Source organism: Daphnia pulex, chromosome 7 (assembly GCF_021134715.1).
Source record: "Daphnia pulex isolate KAP4 chromosome 7, ASM2113471v1".
Taxonomy (NCBI): domain Eukaryota; kingdom Metazoa; phylum Arthropoda; class Branchiopoda; order Diplostraca; family Daphniidae; genus Daphnia; species Daphnia pulex.
This window is the reverse complement of record NC_060023.1, coordinates 9,590,062-9,608,103: the sequence shown is the minus strand read 5'-3', so window position 1 is coordinate 9,608,103 and position 18,042 is coordinate 9,590,062. Positions and strand designations below refer to the sequence as shown.

Genomic DNA, 18,042 nt, shown 5'->3' with positions numbered 1-18,042 from the left:
ATAAAGTTAATAAAAACATCCGGCAACAGCCAACAGGCAGGCTTCAGTACCAACTGCTCAACAGAACGATCTACCAAAAAAAGTGTTAAATGGAAAATACATATAGCCTTTTATCGCATAGAAAAAGCTATGTGCAAAGAAACTGGCTGGGGAAAGAAACGCTTGGTTTACGTATTAAGTCATACCAATAGAAAAATTTACTACTAGGTTCCGCCGAACGAGTAGAAACCGACACACGGATATTTTGATGACTGTTTGAAATCAACTTAAGAGTGATAATATCAAATACGGAGTTTTCATCACAAAACAGGTAGTGCACAATCGGCGGCAGATGCTTTAGTGATATGATAATCATCATACTGGTTAGGAATGCAAAATAAGTGACTGGATTTAACTTTCTATTTGCAGCTTCTGCTGATGTGATGTCATGGATCCACTGTTTGAAGATGAATCTATGGATGTCTTGGCCCAGGAAAATGGATTAACTGATTCTCCTTTCCAAAATCAACATCCTCACTACATTCAGTCACTCTTTGAGACATGTTCAATTGAAGGAGAGGCAATTGTGTTACCAACCCAAATTTGTGAAAATGCATCTGTGCTTACGGAAATGCTTAGCTCTGAATTGTTATCAGAAGTTTTAACACTTGAAGATGTGCAACACCTACATTCATACTTGCCCGTCTTTAAGACTGACCTGGAAACTGAAAGGCAGAAAACATGGGCTATGCTTTTTTCAAAGCAGAATTTCATGTTTGGAAACCCTGTTGAACACTTCAGCAGAAAAATGGAGTGTGGCCTCTACAATCCTGATATTGCTCAAACACGGAACCTCTTCCAAAAACTTCAGAAAAAGAATGTGAAAAGGGAGCAGAGAAATTATTATTTTAATTTACTTCAGAGTGTTGTCATGTCAAGACAACAGTTAATTGAAGCTGCCTCTCAACTTCCACCTGGTAAATTGTATTTTCAAAAAAAATTTCATTTCAAAGTTATTTACTTTTTTTCCCCCTTAAGGCCAAGCTGTTCGTGCACTATCATTACAGGGCAATAATAAATCATTGGCTGGTGCCAAAACAAATAGTTTCCTCACAGACGAAAGAGTCCGCAAACGATACTTTGACGAATTAAAAGCAATTGATTGCTGCAGTTCGGAAGATGATAACTATCCCGAAGGTCCACCTCCGCCTCTCTCCAAAAAACAGCGACGTCACTTAGGTTCAATTCAAGGATCTTTGAGCTGTGATATCAAACCTATTCAATCTACTTTTACTCAAAACATCTATAATCATCTTGTGGTTGTGGAAAATAAGTTAGACAAGACGCTGGACGATGAGCCAACCCGCAACAAAATCCCCGGCCCGAGCAGTGATTTATTTGGTAGTAAGTTGTCAGTGGATAGCTATTCCAGGAGATCCGGCGACGCCAGGCGTGTCAACGAAGACTTCAAACCCGTTTTAGACGTAGCGTCACGAGTTTCTTGCTCGAAGAATGTTTACGAAGTGAACGAAGAAACATATAAAATCATGTTGAGCCGGCACCGCTCATCCAAACGAGAAGGCAAACTCTCACTTGATGCAGGTCTAAAAGACACAAATCTGGAAGATATCGGCCAACGTGTTCGCATGTGTATTTTAAACAAACGGCCTCCTGCTCCGAAAGTCCTGGAATCTCCCAAAAGAAATAAAGTAATTCAGTATGTCTTCAAGTTGCCCGTATTTTTCCTAAAATTCTTATTAATTTTTACTTAGCCTGTGGTGAGTGCAAGCAGTAGTTCCGAAGAACAGGAATCGGAAACCGATACACCAAAGAAAGTGAGAGCTAAGAAATCCATCCCAGTCCCTGTGTCGAAACCGACCAAGACGAAGAATGTCAAGAACAGACCGGAACGAACGGAGTCAGTTCTGACTGTGGTCGAACCAGGGGAAAGTAACAGCATGTCAATGATTAGCGAATCTGAAGTAAAACAAGAACCAGTTGAAACCTCACGTCCGATGACACCTTCCCCTCTAGAGCCATGTCCTACACCACCACCGCCACCACCACCTATTCCCCCTCCTCCGCCTCCTAGTCTGACCCAGGACACTCATTCAAGTTTCTTCACGCTTCTGCGCGAAGTTCTAATAAACAACGAAGTTCCAGCAACCTTGAAGCAGACCACGGACTCTGTTGTTATCTGGAGTAGCTCTCCAATATCCCCTCTGAATGAATGGTAAATAATTATATATTTCCACTGTAAAGTGCAAAATCTAACATTTCCTTCTCTCTTAATTGTTAGGTATTCTCAATTAATGCTGGTACATCAAAGGGCAAATGGATGGACGAGTTTAGTGCAATCTGCTCTCGAATTTTTGATAGAACATGGACTAGTTTCTGTGTCTCAAGATCTTGGCCAACTGACCGCCATGCACTCTTGGGTGGGCCAAGGTAGAGACAGCGATGCTCTCCTGCAAGATCTGTCCGGAATATGGCTCCAGCAACAACAGGACAACAGTTTAGACAGCAAGCTTGATGTGGAGGGCACCAGTGAGTTGAACGATTCTATGCTCAGTTCGCCACCAGATCCAACAATGAACCTGGGCTCAGCTCTTGACCTCAGCGAGGACGTTTCAGACGTAGGATCTTCCTGCTTATTTGATTCAGCAGACGTGGTTCATCCGCCACGATCGATTACTTCATGGACGGTGAAACCAAGCACAACCGAAGAGAAGGCTATTTATCAAGTAAGTTTTCACTTTCACCAAACTTTTTATTGATTACACGAAGAATCATTATTTTATTGTAAGCCATACTTATTTTTTCATCAAATTAATTACAAATATGTATTGATACTTTCCATCGTTATAGGAACAAGAACGTCTGAGATACTGTCAACCGCATAAAGCTTTTACGTTTCGGCAGCATGGTTACGAAAGTATCGTGGGACCTGTTAAAGGTGATTTATTATTCCTGTCAACATATTCGTCTCTTTATATCTCATACAAATGATTTCTTGTATCCGTTTCCAGGGGTTTACACTCCTGGCCAAGGAGTTGGCCAACCATCAACGAAAGTGCGCGGACATAATTTGATGGTTCCTGATCGCCCGGCTTGCGTCACTCTTCTATCGCTGGTTCGTGATGCTGCAGCGCGGCTGCCTAACGGAGAAGGCACACGTGCAGAGATTTGCGAGTTAATGAAGGAATCACAATATCTTGCGTCCGGCGCTGAAGCCTCCCTTCATTCTGTTGTAAGTGGTGCACTCGACCGACTCCATTACGAAGCAGATCCTTGCGTCAAGTACGACTCAGCACGGAAAGTTTGGATTTATTTACACCGCCATCGATCTGAATCCGAATTCGGTAAGAGCATATGCTTGTTTGTTTTTCTGATTTCTGAAGTCAAAAATTTCTTTTAAAAACAACAGAACAACTCCACAAACAACATCAAGGAATGCCAAGTCGAGTAAAGAAACCTCGAAGTGAGCAACGTCGATCGTCTGGCGTTGGGACTAGTCCAGCCTCGGCAAAAATGACCAAAACGACAGTGTCAGTTCCGATTCCAGCCACGAGTCCCATTTTGCCGACACCTACTGCACAGCCGTGTTCTGTTCCAGAGATTCAAATCCCTCCTTCGATTCCTGCTCCCGTCCCTGTCCCTGTCACCGTTTTGAAAAGCGCTCCAGTCAAGTTGAACAATTCATCTATAGTAACAGTTCGGCAAGAGATAAGGTATAGCAATAATTACTTATTGGTCTTTATTGTTTTTTTTTTTTGTTTTTTTCTACAATGATTTCCTTTTTCCTCAGCAAACCAACAACAACGCCAGTGGTAGTTGCTTCACCTTCTGGTTCGACAGCGACCATCACCACTCCGGTAACTGTTACAGGGATTACTCCAAGTACTGGGGCTGGCCCGGCCACCATCCAAACGTTCCAAATTACAACGTCGACTGGAATACAAACTATACGGGTGGCAGCGCCTGCAAATTTGCCTACAGCGCTTTTGGCCAGAACTCTACAGATTTCTGCCCAGCAGCAAGGGGCTCTTCACGGACAGAAAGTTATCGGCACTCCCACCCTTGTCAACGGAAACTCAACTATCAAACAGGTACCGAAAAAGTAAATTTTTTTTTAAAGGCATAAAGTCTAAAATATTTGTTTGCGCAGGTTATTCTATCCCCAACATCGAAGGCAACGAATTCAACTTTGCTTTCGAGTCCACGGGCAGCTGCTCCAACTGTACCGCCTACAACAATCTCAGTGCCAACATCGTCGGCTTCGAGCATAATAAGATTAAATATTCCTGTTACTGCTGCTACGATGTCAGGAATTATGACTAACACAGTGAGAGCACGACTTCCTGGAAGCCCGTTGCGGTTAGCAGGGCGACAAGTTGTTGGAACTAGTTCTTCAGTCACGTCTCCTGTTCAAACTTTCCTCATACGACCTCCGACACCGACTACCGCAGGCGGTGGGACTATGCCATCGACATCCAATGCTCCAAGACTTGTGATGGTTAACAACAAACTAATTAATCTGAGTTCAACGTCCATTGCCGGACAGATGGGCCCTAATACCCGTATGATGAGACCCAATATCGCTGTCAACATGGCCAGTGTACGTAAAGCAGTGCCATCTAGTCCAACGACCGGAGTAGCCCGGCCGGTACTAGCTAGGGTTGTGACGGGGCCCGGTGGCGGAACTCAACAGCAAGTGATAACCTTAGAAAATTTGCTGTCCTTAACCAATGCCCATCATAAAGGAGGAGGCAAAACGGGGGTAGTTCAGTTACCTTTATCAGCCATTGCGGGGCTGAACGTTGGAGCCTCGTCATCGACGAATCAACCCACAACCGTTCTTTTGCAGAACGTCAAAGGGGCTCAGTCCATCCTTTTGCCAGCAGGCTTCCAAGGTGGCACAATCAATATTCGCGGTGTTCGGATGGCTACCCTCTCCCAACAGCAGCAACAATCTGGGCAGCAACCCAAACCAGCGTTTGTAGCTAGACTTGTCGCACCACCCCAACCACCACCCCCCAAAAACTCCGATGTATAGTAATTGTTGATGCACCTATGTTGATTTTTATTAAGGAAAAATGTTGGATGAATCACTAAATTCACATATATTTGTCTGCATCAGTGATGTTTCATTTTACACGCGATCGCGATATGATGCGATAAGTGTTTTTAGCAAACACGTAACTGAGTCCCGATAAGACGGTTGTCGTTCCTGTCACATACCTGTAATTATTTCGGTCGTGTTAATACACACTTCATGATTTCCCTTATACACGAGGGAATTATCTTACCATAAAAATGGAAGTACTGATTCGTCAAGATTGAACGCCGGGACTGCAAGGCTGCAAGCGACAAGTAATAACTGTATGGCAGTGTTGAACTTTGAAATATTGGTCGGGGCAAGTTGTGCCGTAGCTAAAGAAGGGTCGAAATACCGACTCAAAGTTCGCTATAAAATGGGAGACGAGAACTATTGATGGATTTTGAAAACTTGGTAAAATAGCAAAACTTACTGGTTGTTCCAGAGAAATGTAGCGTATGTAAAACCCAGCAGCAACAAGTAAAGCATCTCTTGCTACAATAAGTAAGGTAAGTGGCACTGAAATAAATTAATGATTGAACACTATAAGAATGGGTAATTATTCAACTTCCCTCAAAATAAATTTTTGCAATGGATGATATATATTACATGGAATAAGTCCACTGTATGTAAGGCTAATAAAAAGTGTCCCTAGAAGTAGTTTATCAGCTAAGGGATCCAAGAAAGATCCAGCCAATGATGCCTGACTGGGAAATGTTCTTGCTATCCATCCATCAAGCTACATGAAAAAGTTAATGAATAATATTAAAGTGTGAACAAAATGTTAATCAAGCAAACATACCAAGTCTGTTATTCCTGCAACAACAAACAAATTGAATGCCATTGAGTAATCATTTTGGATGACTAGATAGCCCAGAAAGGGACACATGACCATTCTGCCAACGGTGAGAACATTTGGCACTGTCAGAATATTCTCAGTCCGATCTTTTTTCTCAGGAACATTTTGTGTGCAGAAGTTTTTAAAGCTCATTACATTTTCGAACGCACTAGAAAGTGGCGTGAATTTCTCCATTTCTATTTGTCGGATCCGGTTGTGTCCCAGATGACGAAAACGTTGAACTTGACACACCATAATTGGGACAAATCGATGGCGTGCAATCAACGTTGGGCACCTTTGATTGCTTATCTTAAATATGGTAGACAGCCTGAGCAAATGGTTATTCATTTTAAAAATTGTAGCATGCCTTTGCATGAACTTTCAAGCATAAAATACATGCAAATAGAACTGTACAATTTTAGAAACAATTTGCTGTTGTTGTTGTCGAGACAACACCATCTATTAACGAATAACGATGACATGATGAAAGTGCCACCTGACGACTACTTCTAGTACTTAGTCGGTAAATGAATTCCATGTTTAGCAGACAGAACAAATCTATAAACAAAAACGTAAATCACGGTCCGATTGAAAAATAATGTCGAATTTAATTAGTTATAAGCGATTGCTAGATCTTAAATATTTTCAACACTTATTTTCCCCCATATCTTCTTTTCGAGATTATCATAGCAAGCAGGGAGTTTTTGGTTTTAAACCCAAAATTCATAGTCCTCCATCCAACAATGCTGGTAAAGTATTTGTTGCAATTTACAACATTTGCCAATTACATTTTTGTATTGACCGTTTCGCTTTGTATCCTTTCAGTATTTGATGAAAGCCTTACATCTGTTTCTCGAAATCAGAATCCTAACCTTTTAAGATTAGTTGAAGCATACCGCAGACATGGCCATTTAAAAGCAGCCATTGATCCACTTAATTTGCATGAAGCACAGTAATCAATTCAAAGAAATCAAAAATATTGTCATTATCTTAAATTGTTATCTTAATTACCAGAAATGTACCTGAACTGTGCCCATCATTCTATGGATTACCTGATGTTGATCACAATCTTAATGGGATCCTTAATGGCTGGAAAACAAATGCTTCAACTTCTGATGTTGTGGATCAATTGGAAAAATTGTATTGTAGTTCAACAGGAATTGAATTTATGCATATAGAGTCCATTGAAGAAAGAGAGTGGCTAGTCAATGAATATGAAGCTATAAATTCCCAAGAAGTTGACGCTGTAACCAAGAAGGAAATTGCAGAAGCAATGATACTTTCTCAAAATTTCGATAACTTTGTTGGAGCTAAATTCCCAACAGTGAAACGTTATGGTGGTGAAGGCGCGGAGAGCTGTATACCTTTTTACAGGGAAATTTTCAAATTGGCGGCATCTTTCGATGCGCATCATGTGTTTATGTGTATGGCTCATCGCGGTAAGTTTGAAAATAGAAACATTTGGTATTATCTCATTCACTCCATAATGTGTTTCATTAAAACAGGACGATTAAATCTGCTAACGGGAATGTTAAATTGCCCATATGAACTCATGTTTAGCAAAATGAAAGGCCGAAACGAACTTCCAGCTGGAACTAAGGGTAAAATCTCTTAAAAATTGAAGTACAAAGTTGATATTTATTGCATTTGTTCATTTTTAGGAATCGGAGATGTGTTGTCTCACTTAACAAGTGTCACAAAATTAAATTTCGATGGGAAAACTGTATCTGTAACCATGCTTCCAAATCCGTCTCATTTAGAGGCTGCGAATCCTTTTACCGCTGGAAGAGTTCGCGCTGAACAACAAAAGTAAATATAAATATTTCGGTTTTTGAATGAATTTTTAATTTTAATTTTCTTTGAAACAGAATTCGAGAGGGTGACTATGGTACTGGAAATATGGGTGATCGTGTGGTTTGTCTGCAGGTACATGGAGATGCTGCCGTTTCAGGTTTTCCCTTGTTGTTTTAAACGATGTTTTTTTATCCTTTTGCTCAATCTTTTTTTCTTTGTAGGTCAAGGAGTTGTGCAAGAAACACTCGCATTTAGTCAAGTTCCACATTTCAATGTCGGGGGCTCTTTACACTTAATTGTCAACAATCAAGTTGGATACACCACACCTGCCGATCGTGGTCGTTCATCTCGTTATTGCAGTGATGTCGCTAAATCTATTGGAGTGCCGGTTATTCATGTAAATGGAGGTGATCCCGAAGCAGTTGTACGTGCCGCTCGATTGGCATGGAATTATAGGAAAACTTTCCAACGCGATATTTTCGTTGATGTGCTATGCTATAGAAGGTTTGTGCGAAATTCAATTTGTTGTTCTTAAGATTTTAAACTAAATGATATTTTAATCGCAGATGGGGTCACAATGAAATGGACGAGCCAACGTTCACGAACCCTGTCATGTATTCAGCTATTCATTCTCGCAGCTGCTCCATCCCCGAAGCCTACTGTCAAAAGTATGATTAAAATGCGACAAAGATAAGTATGTTTAAGATTACTAAACCATGATGGAATTTTCTATTGTATAGACTCGTTGAGGAAGGAGTCATGGATCAAGAAGCTAACCAAAACTTGTTAACCAATCACTCGAACCAAATGAGTTTCGCCTTCAAAGAAGCCGATTCATACTCCCCCTCAGCAACACCGACCTATAGCCAAGTGGGAGAAGAACAGTCGAAATCACTCAAGGTTGTTTCATTTAATGGTTACTTAAACACAAGCGATTACGTTTATTTCTTGTTTGGTACAGCAGACGGCAACTGGAGACGTGACGTCCTGGGACACTGGTGTAAATCTCGATGTTTTACGATGGGTGGGGGCTAGATCTGTTCACATACCTAGTAATTTTTCGCTCCATCCGACCTTGAAGAGAGGTCACGTAGACGCCCGTCTCAACAAACTTTTGGCTGGAACTAACTTGGACTGGTCAACTGCTGAATCCTTGGCGATTGCTTCTCTGCTTTATCAAGGTTCTTTTGTTAAATATTCGTTAAAATGTTTGTGAAATATATTTTAAAAATAAATGCTTCTTTTAATGACAGGATACGACTGTCGAATTAGTGGGCAGGATGTTGGCCGTGGAACGTTCTCTCAGCGTCATTGCATGCTAGTAGACCAGCAATCGAACGAAATTTATATTCCTATGAACGACCTTAGTACAGATGGCACTCAGGGTCATCTGGAGGTACGTGACAACGTTCAATGTTAAATGTATGGTCAACATCATCCTATGTCATTTTGGTAGGTTGCAAACAGCATTTTATCGGAAGAAGCCGTATTGGCATTCGAATATGGTATTTCTACGCGTACAGATTTGGAGAAAAATCATTTGTTAATTTTTGGTTGTTTACTTCTTAAGGTAATAGCATTGGTCGTCCGGACGCCTTGTGCATTTGGGAGGCTCAGTTCGGAGATTTTTTCAATGGTCTGTATTAATTTTTTTAATTATTATTATTTTAAATATACTCTTCAACTCCCGAAATATCTAATTTTTCCGAACGTAGGAGCTCAAATTATCATCGATACGTTTGTGACATCTGGAGAGAGTAAATTATTGAATTTCCAACGTATTTATTTGCATGTAAAAATAATGATGAATCTTGATAGCTAAATGGCAGCTCCAAAGTGGACTAGTGATGATATTGCCCCATGGGTTTGATGGTGCTGGACCTGAGCATTCTACATGTAGAATCGAACGTTTTTTGCAACTGACAGATAGTCGAGAAGATGTTGCTGACTGTGACGACATCAATATGCAGGTATATTCATTTTGTGAATGAAACATTTACCACGCTACTAAACTTTTCCGATATTCTGTGAGCCAGGTAGTTAATCCTACGACACCTGCCCAAATGTTTCACTTACTTCGCCGACAACTTATTCGTCCGTATCGCAAACCGCTCATCGTCGCTGGCCCAAAACTACTTCTCCGTTTCCCAGCAGCCGTTTCATCCTTGCAAGATCTAGCTCCTGGTACTTCATTTAAATCGGTCTTAGATGACAATTTGGAATCTCCTGCCAATGTCCGACGAGTAATCTTCGTCAGTGGCAAACATTACTACGCACTGAATCAGCAACGCCAAGAAAAAGGGGTGAAAGACGTGGCCATCATTCGTTTGGAAGAACTGTGTCCCTTTCCGGCTCTTGAGGTCCAGAAACTAGTAACCAAATATTCAAACGCTAAAGAATTTATCTGGAGTCAAGAAGAGCCCCGTAATGGAGGAGCTTGGAATTTTGTTGAGCCCCGTTTCCGTAACGTAGTGGGTATCAATTTACGCTACTCCGGTCGCCCAGTATTGGCAGCTCCTGCTGTCGGGGTTTCAGCCATTCACAAAGTCGAAGCTGCCAATTTAATGAAAGATATTTTTTCTAGTTAAACCTGTTTTGCATTCTCAAAGTACATTATTGCTACGCTTTTTCTTTTTTAACTAATGATGTAAGCTTACAGTTGGTGCTTGATATTTTAAAAATTTATTTGCGGAAGTTAACTACATACAATGATATTAAGGGGATTAGGAAAATAAATAAACGTTAATTGCTCAATTCCAAAAAGAGTCTGAATCGTCGTCGCCTACATTTCTGCCACTTAGCGGACCAGATATGGGATCATCAGCACCATCGGACTCGGAATCTAAACAGAAAGGCTTTATTTTTTGTGGTGATTGATGTGGGGAAACGTGTTGAGCGGCTTCATCACTAATAACTGTTTCCATAGGTTGTAGCTTCCGGAAATCTTCGTCGTTGCTGCCTTTCTGAGATTCATCGTAAGTAGTAATAGGATTTGCTGCCGGGATTTCCGTTACGCTGCTCAAAGGAGTTTTGAGTTCGATGGTTGTTGTAAGTTTGACATCTTTTTCTTGTTCCAAGTTATTCTCAAGGACTCCAATTGATTCTTCTTTTAATAATTCCAAATTTGACACAGCAATAGAAGGTTGATTTGGATAAGATTTTCTTTGCTTTGCAATGACATTGGGAGTAGAACTACTTGGTGGAATAAAATCATCCACTTGTGGAGATGCAACAATATTTTGAGCTGGCTGTTGAAAGTCTGGAACTGAAGTCGTCAGGGGATGTTTATCCTGAATATGGCCTTGATGATGACTCAATGATTCATTTTGAAGTGCTGAATGACTATTTGAAACTTTGCTATCTCTAGTTTTATTGAGACTCTCTAAAGTATCTTGAGAATGAGGCACAGCAAGTGTAGAAGAACGAATGTTGAGGTGTGTGCTCTGATCACTTGCAAACTGCTGGGCATCCAATTCAGGGAAAGGAGATGGGGTATGAGGCCAAACACCTTCTTCATGCAAAGAATGTTGCTCTGAAGTTGAAGAGTTATGTGAAGTGTTCATTGCCATTTCTCTTGTGTGTTTTCTGCCGCTGTGACCAGTTAATGGACGTTCAAGTTCAAAGTCTGTCATGTCTATGGCAATGTTTCTTTGAATTTGAGCCCACAGAACAGGATTCTGTTGCATAAGTGTTCTTTCATATTGATTTCTCATCTGTTGGGCAACTTGAGTTTGGGCTACCAAATCAAATGATTTTGCTTCAAATTTCTTTAGTTTCACTAACAATCGACGATTGGACTCTCTTCCTTCTGCATCTTGTTTGCAAAACTGCTGATAAGAATATTTAATGCTTTCGCTAAAGCCTCCGACATTGAAATTCATGACAAACCGGTCACAACACAAACACAACAGCAGTTGAAAATGGCGGATAAATGTGTTGTCAATAAACAAACTAGAGCAGCTTCAAACATAGAGCAGTAACCCTGTCAAAAACTTTGGAGGAGTAAAAGGCAAAATGTCTAGCAAACCTAAAAAAAAGGTGCGTAAATAACGTTATTTAAGATGATTTAGCGTATGAAAGTGATAGATGTGTAATTTTCTTGTAATTAGTTTTCTTAAGAAAGCATTTAAAAAATCCAAATCGTTGTAAAATCGGCAAAATACACAACCTGTTTGGAACCACTAGCCGAATATAATTTCGTGCCAAAACTTTCATTTTACGTTATTGTTGTCGGTTTATTCTTCGTTTTAATGATTTGTTTTTTTATGAAACAGGTGAGCAGCTCAGAAGACACAAGTTCCAGTAGCAGCAGTGATAGCAGTTCATCTTCATCATCATCAGGAAGTGATTCTAGTAGTTCAGATTCTGAAAGTTCACAAGCTTCGGCACCAAAGCAGTGCAATAAAAAAAAAGTGAACCGAACACGAGTGTCCAGCACCAATTCCAGTTCAGATTCTGCTCCCAAGAAAGAAACTCCAGTTAAGAAGGAAGAACCCAAGAAAAAGCAAAATAATGCTCCGACAAAGGCAAAGCCACCCCAGCCATCAAAGAAACCAGCAGCCGCTGCAGTGCCTGCAAAAGCTGTTAAAAAGCCCCCTGCTAAGAACAGCACACCAGTCAAAAAGCAACCTCAACCAAGTTCAAGTGCAACCGTTTCTGAAGCAAGCAACAAAAGTCCTAAACTTCAGCAGAAGATGAGGAGTATTTTCAGCCCTGAAAATAGCAGCATGAGTAGTGATAGTGATGTTCCAACAATTCCCAAGTATTATATCATATGTGTAGTTGTTTTTGTGCAGTTGTGATATTCTCATTATAAAATTACCAGGAAAAGTGCAGTGTTGCAGTCATCTGAAGCATCGGATACAGACACAGAGTCTGGGAATCAGGTCAACCAACCCAAGTCAAAAGGTCCCCGTGCAAGAGTCCAACCAAGACCAGCAGCTAGGAAATCATCTGAAAGTGAAGCAGAGACTAAAACAAAGGGAAAACAACCTGGTAAAATTTTATTTGTGTATTTTTAAATTATTATTTAACGCTTCTACATGATACATAACGATTTTTCAATTGTACAGCGAGGAAATTAACGAGATCTTCCAGTGCCCGAATAAGAAAAAGTAAGCACGTCATTGGTAAAGTTTCCGATTCGGATTCCGAAGTCGAAGTTCCAGTCAGTAACAAATCGAGCAGTGCAACGGGTAAACGGAAACCAGCTGCTGCAAAGGGAAAATCGTCATCTATTGGCAATCGCAAACTTACACCCAAAGAAATCAGCAGCTACAGTGGCAGCGCTCCGTCTTCTCATGAGAGCTGTAACACTCCGTCAGTAGAAGAGAAGAAGTGCCCAATGGCTGGCTGCGATTCCTCAGGTGAAGCTTTTGTAATTAATGATAGAGTTTGGATTTTTTAAATTATTTATTTTGATTGAATAGGTCATTTAAATGGAAAAACTGACCGCCACTTAAGTTTGCAAGCCTGCCCCTCTTATCACAATTTAACCATGTCTGAATGCGCTGCCCTACGTCTCAACGCAGAATCTCAAATCAACCACTGGTCCGCCATTAGTACAAGTAAGTACTTTGAATCATTTTTAATGCAAAGAAATGTATTAATCGCTTACCATTCACCAGATCGACAAGATTTTCATGTTCGAACTCCAAGATCACCGCGATCATCTGGCCCGACAAGTGAACAGTTAAAGGAACAACAAAAAGTACGCCAAGCACGCGCTCAAAAATCTGAACGAAAAGAAATCGATACATCAGCACCAGCCGAGCTGGACGAAAACGCAGAAGATAAGTGGAGAGAAAGAGAACCTAACCTAACCGGCCTCACCTCAGAATACGATCTGGCGTTATTCCGGGCATCCCAGGCTGAAGCCAGCACCAAATATGTGAGTACCCCATGTCTGTCGTATGTAAAACTAAGACTAATTACGCCAATTTTGATAACAGGAGGATGAACTGAAGAGTTTACCATCTGCGGGCGGTTTACGATTCATCGAGATGGGGAGGTTCGAGATGGAAGTTTGGTATCAAAGCCCGTATCCTGACGATTTAGCCCGGCTACCGAAACTCTACCTATGCGAGTTTTGTTTAGTGTATATGCGGTCACGTACCGTGTTGAGACGGCATGCCGCCAAGTGTGTCTGGAGACATCCACCTGGTGACGAGATTTATCGGTAAAGCGGAACATCTACGTTAACTGTGTTACATCTAGTTTTGCCAATTTTTCCTTTCCTATTCCTTGGAATTCCTTTCCTACCTTTTTATATCTCTCTTTCTCTCACCATTCTACGACAAATCGCCCTGGATCTTCTCCATCTCAGATTCATTGGAGATTGAAACTTTTCCTTAGTAGAACAGCGACTTCCGATGCTGGCTCACGAATCGGATGGACGGAGTTTTAGCTTCGACACCGAACGACAGATCAGCCCTTCTTTTACCAATCCCAACCCTGATTTTTTGGCATTTAATTTTTAACACGCTATGCCTGACAAGGGCGCCTTTTCTATATAATTCCAGGAAAGAAAAGGTCAGCGTCTGGGAAGTGGACGGACAAGAAAAGAAAACCTACTGCCAGAATCTCTGCCTCTTGGCCAAGTGCTTCCTCGATACCAAAACTCTTTACTACGATGTCGAACCCTTTCTTTTCTATGTTATGACGGTCGCCGACTCGGAGGGCTGTCACAGTGTTGGATATTTCAGCAAAGAGAAAAGTAAATATCTTAATCTTTTAATCAGTTTGATGTCTTAATAATCTCCATTCTTTGTTGATGTACAGATTCTTTCCTCAATTACAATGTTTCGTGTATTATGACACTGCCTCCATACCAACGCCAAGGCTACGGTCGACTCTTGATCGATTTCAGTAAGTGAACCAGCAGACACCGTTTGAAATATTGATACCCTAAAATATGGATTTGATATATTTTATTCAGGTTATTTGCTGACGCGAACGGAGGGTAAAGTTGGTTCGCCTGAAAAGCCGCTCTCCGATTTGGGTCTGATCTCTTACCGATCCTATTGGAAGGACGTGTTGTTGGAACATGTCTGCTCCTACCCGGGCAAAGAGATCTCCATCAAGGACCTTAGCCAAGAGATGGCCATCAATGCTTACGACATTGTCAGCACGTTGCAGGCACTGGGCATGATGAAGTATTGGAAAGGGAAGCACATAGTTTTGAAGAAACGAGACGTTATTGAAGAGTATCAGGAAAGAGCAAAGCGACGTGGGCCAGAGTGGAGGCACACTGATTCAAAGTACTTAAGATGGCGACCTTTTGTTGTGCCACAAGAGACGCCACCATGAAAAACATTTTTTTTTTTTTTCAATTTAGCTGAAATTCGTGTTTATGTTCGTATAATAATATTTCGCTCACCCGTTTATCTTGCGCTACTGTTCTCTGTTACTTTCCCCATCCCCAACCCCCCTGAAAAATAAAAGTGGTCGTTATTTCGCAACCAATAGATGGCAGTAGTTAATATTCACGTCACTATTTTTAGTCCACTCTGAAAAATTGTCAACAAACACCGAGTCTGAGAACAATCCTGCTGAACTGTTAAACGATTTAACAGATTTTCGGTGTGTCATGGATGGCACTGATGTAATTAATCAAGCACTAGCTAGTATAATTGACACCGAATTAGTTGCCAAACAACTCGAACAAGCATTCAAAGATGTGAGTATGTTTGAATCTAATGACATCTTCATCTGTCTAATGCCACCCCCTTTTTGTTTTTCAGGAAATTCTTGCCAATGCATCGAGTGAGCAAGTTTCAGATGAGGAAGTCATGGCTGATGTATATCAAAGAGTTCTTCTGTCACCAGCAGTTGAATCGCTTCTAACCCAAGAGTATGAACTCTCTGTTCAGATGCAAGATCTTGTTGATGAGCAGGAGAGAGAATGGCAATATTTGACTCAGAGACAGACTGAAGAACTGTGCTATGCGGTTGATCAATTGACGGAAGTAGAAGTCAATGAAATTTCAGTTCGTCACTGTGAAGAGAGGCAAATCTTTGAAAGTGGGTGGGAAAGCAGGCTCGTAAATGTTCAAGAAACCCAAAAAATCCATTTCAGAGAATGGCTACTTGGTATGGCTGAAATTGTTGAAACTGGAGGGCAGTTGCCAATACGCCCTGAAGACGATTTCGAACAAGTTGCATCTGACCCCGAGAATCTCGATATTCCCAGCGTTTTCCGATTAGAAGAGAGCTTTACCATTCAACTAGGGGCTCAAATGAAGCAAAGCCACAACTTGAGATTGATATCTGCTGACGTATTAGATCTCTGCAGGCTGCCGTTGACGAGTCGTAATGATCCACAACGTCTTCAAATGGCACTCTCGCTCTATTCGAGTAACCAGAGTGGGCTGGTTCTATTAGTAGATGATCGGTTGTCAGCTTACACAGGAATGGAGAAAGAATTCCTTCGAATTTGTCGCAGAGGGGCCGAACTCCATTTTCCTCGGGCCGATTTACAGCTTGAAAATGCTCGAAACACTTTCTCAACCAACGCTTTTAAATGGCGACAACAGGTTCTATTCTTATATCACATATTTTCTTGTATGTATTTAATATGATTTCATTATCTAGATTTCAAATCGCCGGATGAATGAATTGGAATCAAACGGTGGACAACCTAAAACGAAAACTCCTCGACTAGGTGACATGTACGTGAGCCGGCACTCAAATCTGGCCCAGGTAATTCTTTTATTTGTAAAATAATAATAAAAATATATATAGCTTGATATGAAATCTATTTTTAGGTGCACGTCGTTTTCCATTTGGTCTCTGACGATAGCGTTCGATCGAACGAAATCAATTCACGTCACCCGGTTCTTTTGGGACTTCGTCACATTCTGCGGACAGCTGTCGTTTCCGATATCACGACCTTGACAATTCCTTTGCTTCTAGTTCACGAGCTTAGCGAAGAAATGACTGTGCCGTGGTGTTTACGTCGAGCTGAGCTTGTCTTCAAATGCGTCAAGGTAGTATTAGAATAATTAAGGGGATAAAAGAGCACAACAACAAAAACGCACATCATTTGTCAAAAAAAAATAAATAAATAATTCTTGGGGCTTTTACAGGGTTTCATGATGGAAACGGCTTCATACGGAGCTGGCGTGGATAGCCGAGGTAGCGGTTCGTCGCCAACGCTGCAATTCCTGCTTCCTCGTGACGCTGCAGACGAAGTGTTTCACGCTTTAGCCGCTATGCTTCCTGGTGTCTTTCGTGTCTCAAATCCGTTGGTTCTGCGTTCAGATGCGGTTCGATGAGTCAACTGCATTAATGGCCATCTTGCTCCTAAAAGGTGGTTATCTCTATATATATCTTATCTCCTATTCCATCAACCCAAATGAAGCCGAATTGCATTTCCTGTGTATATGCAAGCGATCAATATCTCTATTGAAAATTGTATCATAGAGGGCTCTATCGAGTTATGCCGTAATAAAGTTTCAGCGCCCTGTGCTTTGGCTTTCCTTGGAGGAATAGAAATAATTACGGAACATGGGGGCAGAGAAATCCCTTTAGTTTAGAAGGGGGGAGGACCTTGAGCAGCTGATCCGATTACAGGTGAGAGAGTGTGTATATACCTTTTGCTTTTTTGTTCTACAGTTAAAATATGGGCTTGTCGCGTAACACATTGCAACGAAGACAACTGAAAACTTTTGAGAGAACTTGAAACGAAATTCCATACTCGGGGCCAAAAGGATCACGAATGTATGATTTCTGTTATATAAGTTGTAAAGTTTTCATTGTTCAATGAGATTGCGTATTATTCGATGGCCTACTTTTCGGCATTAATGGCGTCTGCGTGCGAAAAAAAAAAAACAAATGTGCAAATAACACGTCCTGGGCTACGACGTCAAATATAGAATAGGAGCAGCCAGAAGGGTAGTAGAGTTCCTGCTTTTCCTCCATGGTGGTAGGAAAAGCATGACTTTGGAAACGAGCCAAAATAGGAAGAAAAAAAGAGCTTTTTTGTCAAATTGCTCCGAGTCGCCTGTGTTATTTCTAGTACGTATAGCGCGGATGGAACAGTAGAGGGACTGTCTAGACGGTTGCCAGACATAGAGGAGGAGCATTAGGGGTCCTAGTTACAGTCCTACACACTTTTGTAGGGTTTTTTTTCTATTTCTTTTTTAAATAAATACAGCAACGGTTTTACGTCAGGAGTCTCTCCCCCCTCTCAATCATAAATAGGAGCCTGACCCTTTGAATGTTAGGGGTCCGTTGGGGTAGAAGAGGGGGGAAAGTTAACCCGACAAGTCTTCTTATAGTTCTTTTGTCTGATCTCCCCCCTCCATCTCTTTTTATGCGCTACACAAATTTT

At 41.2% G+C, this 18,042-nt stretch overlaps 5 protein-coding genes across 9 annotated transcripts; 4 read left to right on the top strand and 1 right to left on the bottom strand.

Moving 5' to 3' along the window:
• Positions 1-35: 35 nt before the first annotated feature.
• On the top strand, positions 36-5,267 carry LOC124198100 (nuclear factor related to kappa-B-binding protein-like). Of its 2 annotated transcripts, none has more exons than XM_046593770.1 (10): positions 36-347; positions 409-956; positions 1,018-1,688; positions 1,752-2,212; positions 2,279-2,723; positions 2,848-2,935; positions 3,009-3,341; positions 3,407-3,710; positions 3,788-4,088; positions 4,148-5,267. In XM_046593770.1, exons 2-10 carry the CDS (start codon positions 428-430, stop codon positions 5,033-5,035), a joined length of 4,020 nt encoding a protein of 1,339 aa, XP_046449726.1. In that variant the 5' UTR covers positions 36-347; positions 409-427; the 3' UTR covers positions 5,036-5,267. The 2 variants fall into 2 exon arrangements, with proteins under 2 accessions (XP_046449726.1, XP_046449725.1); XM_046593769.1 differs by having other exon boundaries at positions 37-310.
• Positions 5,084-6,377, bottom strand: LOC124198107 (probable cardiolipin synthase (CMP-forming)). Its single transcript, XM_046593781.1, has 5 exons — positions 5,880-6,377; positions 5,687-5,816; positions 5,511-5,596; positions 5,289-5,446; positions 5,084-5,220 (listed from the first exon to the last, which is right to left on the bottom strand). The coding sequence occupies exons 1-5, from the start codon at positions 6,288-6,290 to the stop codon at positions 5,127-5,129; spliced, it is 879 nt and encodes a 292-aa protein (XP_046449737.1). The 5' UTR covers positions 6,291-6,377; the 3' UTR covers positions 5,084-5,126.
• A 60-nt stretch (positions 6,378-6,437) lies between these two features.
• LOC124198101 (probable 2-oxoglutarate dehydrogenase E1 component DHKTD1, mitochondrial) lies at positions 6,438-10,472 on the top strand. 3 transcript variants are annotated; one of them, XM_046593773.1, is made up of 16 exons: positions 6,438-6,664; positions 6,753-6,867; positions 6,930-7,354; positions 7,421-7,516; positions 7,577-7,724; positions 7,784-7,866; positions 7,931-8,213; positions 8,276-8,377; positions 8,450-8,609; positions 8,671-8,890; positions 8,963-9,105; positions 9,166-9,214; positions 9,280-9,345; positions 9,425-9,466; positions 9,528-9,679; positions 9,746-10,472. In XM_046593773.1, the coding sequence occupies exons 1-16, from the start codon at positions 6,514-6,516 to the stop codon at positions 10,295-10,297; spliced, it is 2,787 nt and encodes a 928-aa protein (XP_046449729.1). In that variant the 5' UTR covers positions 6,438-6,513; the 3' UTR covers positions 10,298-10,472. The 3 variants fall into 3 exon arrangements, with proteins under 3 accessions (XP_046449729.1, XP_046449728.1, XP_046449727.1); XM_046593772.1 differs by having other exon boundaries at positions 6,439-6,664; positions 6,741-6,867; positions 8,674-8,890; XM_046593771.1 differs by having other exon boundaries at positions 6,439-6,664; positions 6,741-6,867.
• A 1,152-nt stretch (positions 10,473-11,624) lies between these two features.
• LOC124198103 (histone acetyltransferase KAT7-like) lies at positions 11,625-15,192 on the top strand. Of its 2 annotated transcripts, none has more exons than XM_046593775.1 (10): positions 11,625-11,747; positions 11,984-12,471; positions 12,535-12,704; positions 12,782-13,075; positions 13,139-13,276; positions 13,337-13,599; positions 13,661-13,887; positions 14,231-14,424; positions 14,490-14,576; positions 14,647-15,192. In XM_046593775.1, the coding sequence occupies exons 1-10, from the start codon at positions 11,724-11,726 to the stop codon at positions 15,015-15,017; spliced, it is 2,256 nt and encodes a 751-aa protein (XP_046449731.1). In that variant the 5' UTR covers positions 11,625-11,723; the 3' UTR covers positions 15,018-15,192. The 2 variants fall into 2 exon arrangements, with proteins under 2 accessions (XP_046449731.1, XP_046449730.1); XM_046593774.1 differs by having other exon boundaries at positions 14,207-14,424.
• On the top strand, positions 15,184-17,177 carry LOC124198105 (protein C12orf4-like). The gene is made up of 5 exons (XM_046593778.1): positions 15,184-15,387; positions 15,452-16,243; positions 16,302-16,409; positions 16,475-16,696; positions 16,796-17,177. Exons 1-5 carry the CDS (start codon positions 15,298-15,300, stop codon positions 16,982-16,984), a joined length of 1,401 nt encoding a protein of 466 aa, XP_046449734.1. The 5' UTR covers positions 15,184-15,297; the 3' UTR covers positions 16,985-17,177.
• The last annotated feature ends 865 nt before the right edge of the window (positions 17,178-18,042 follow it).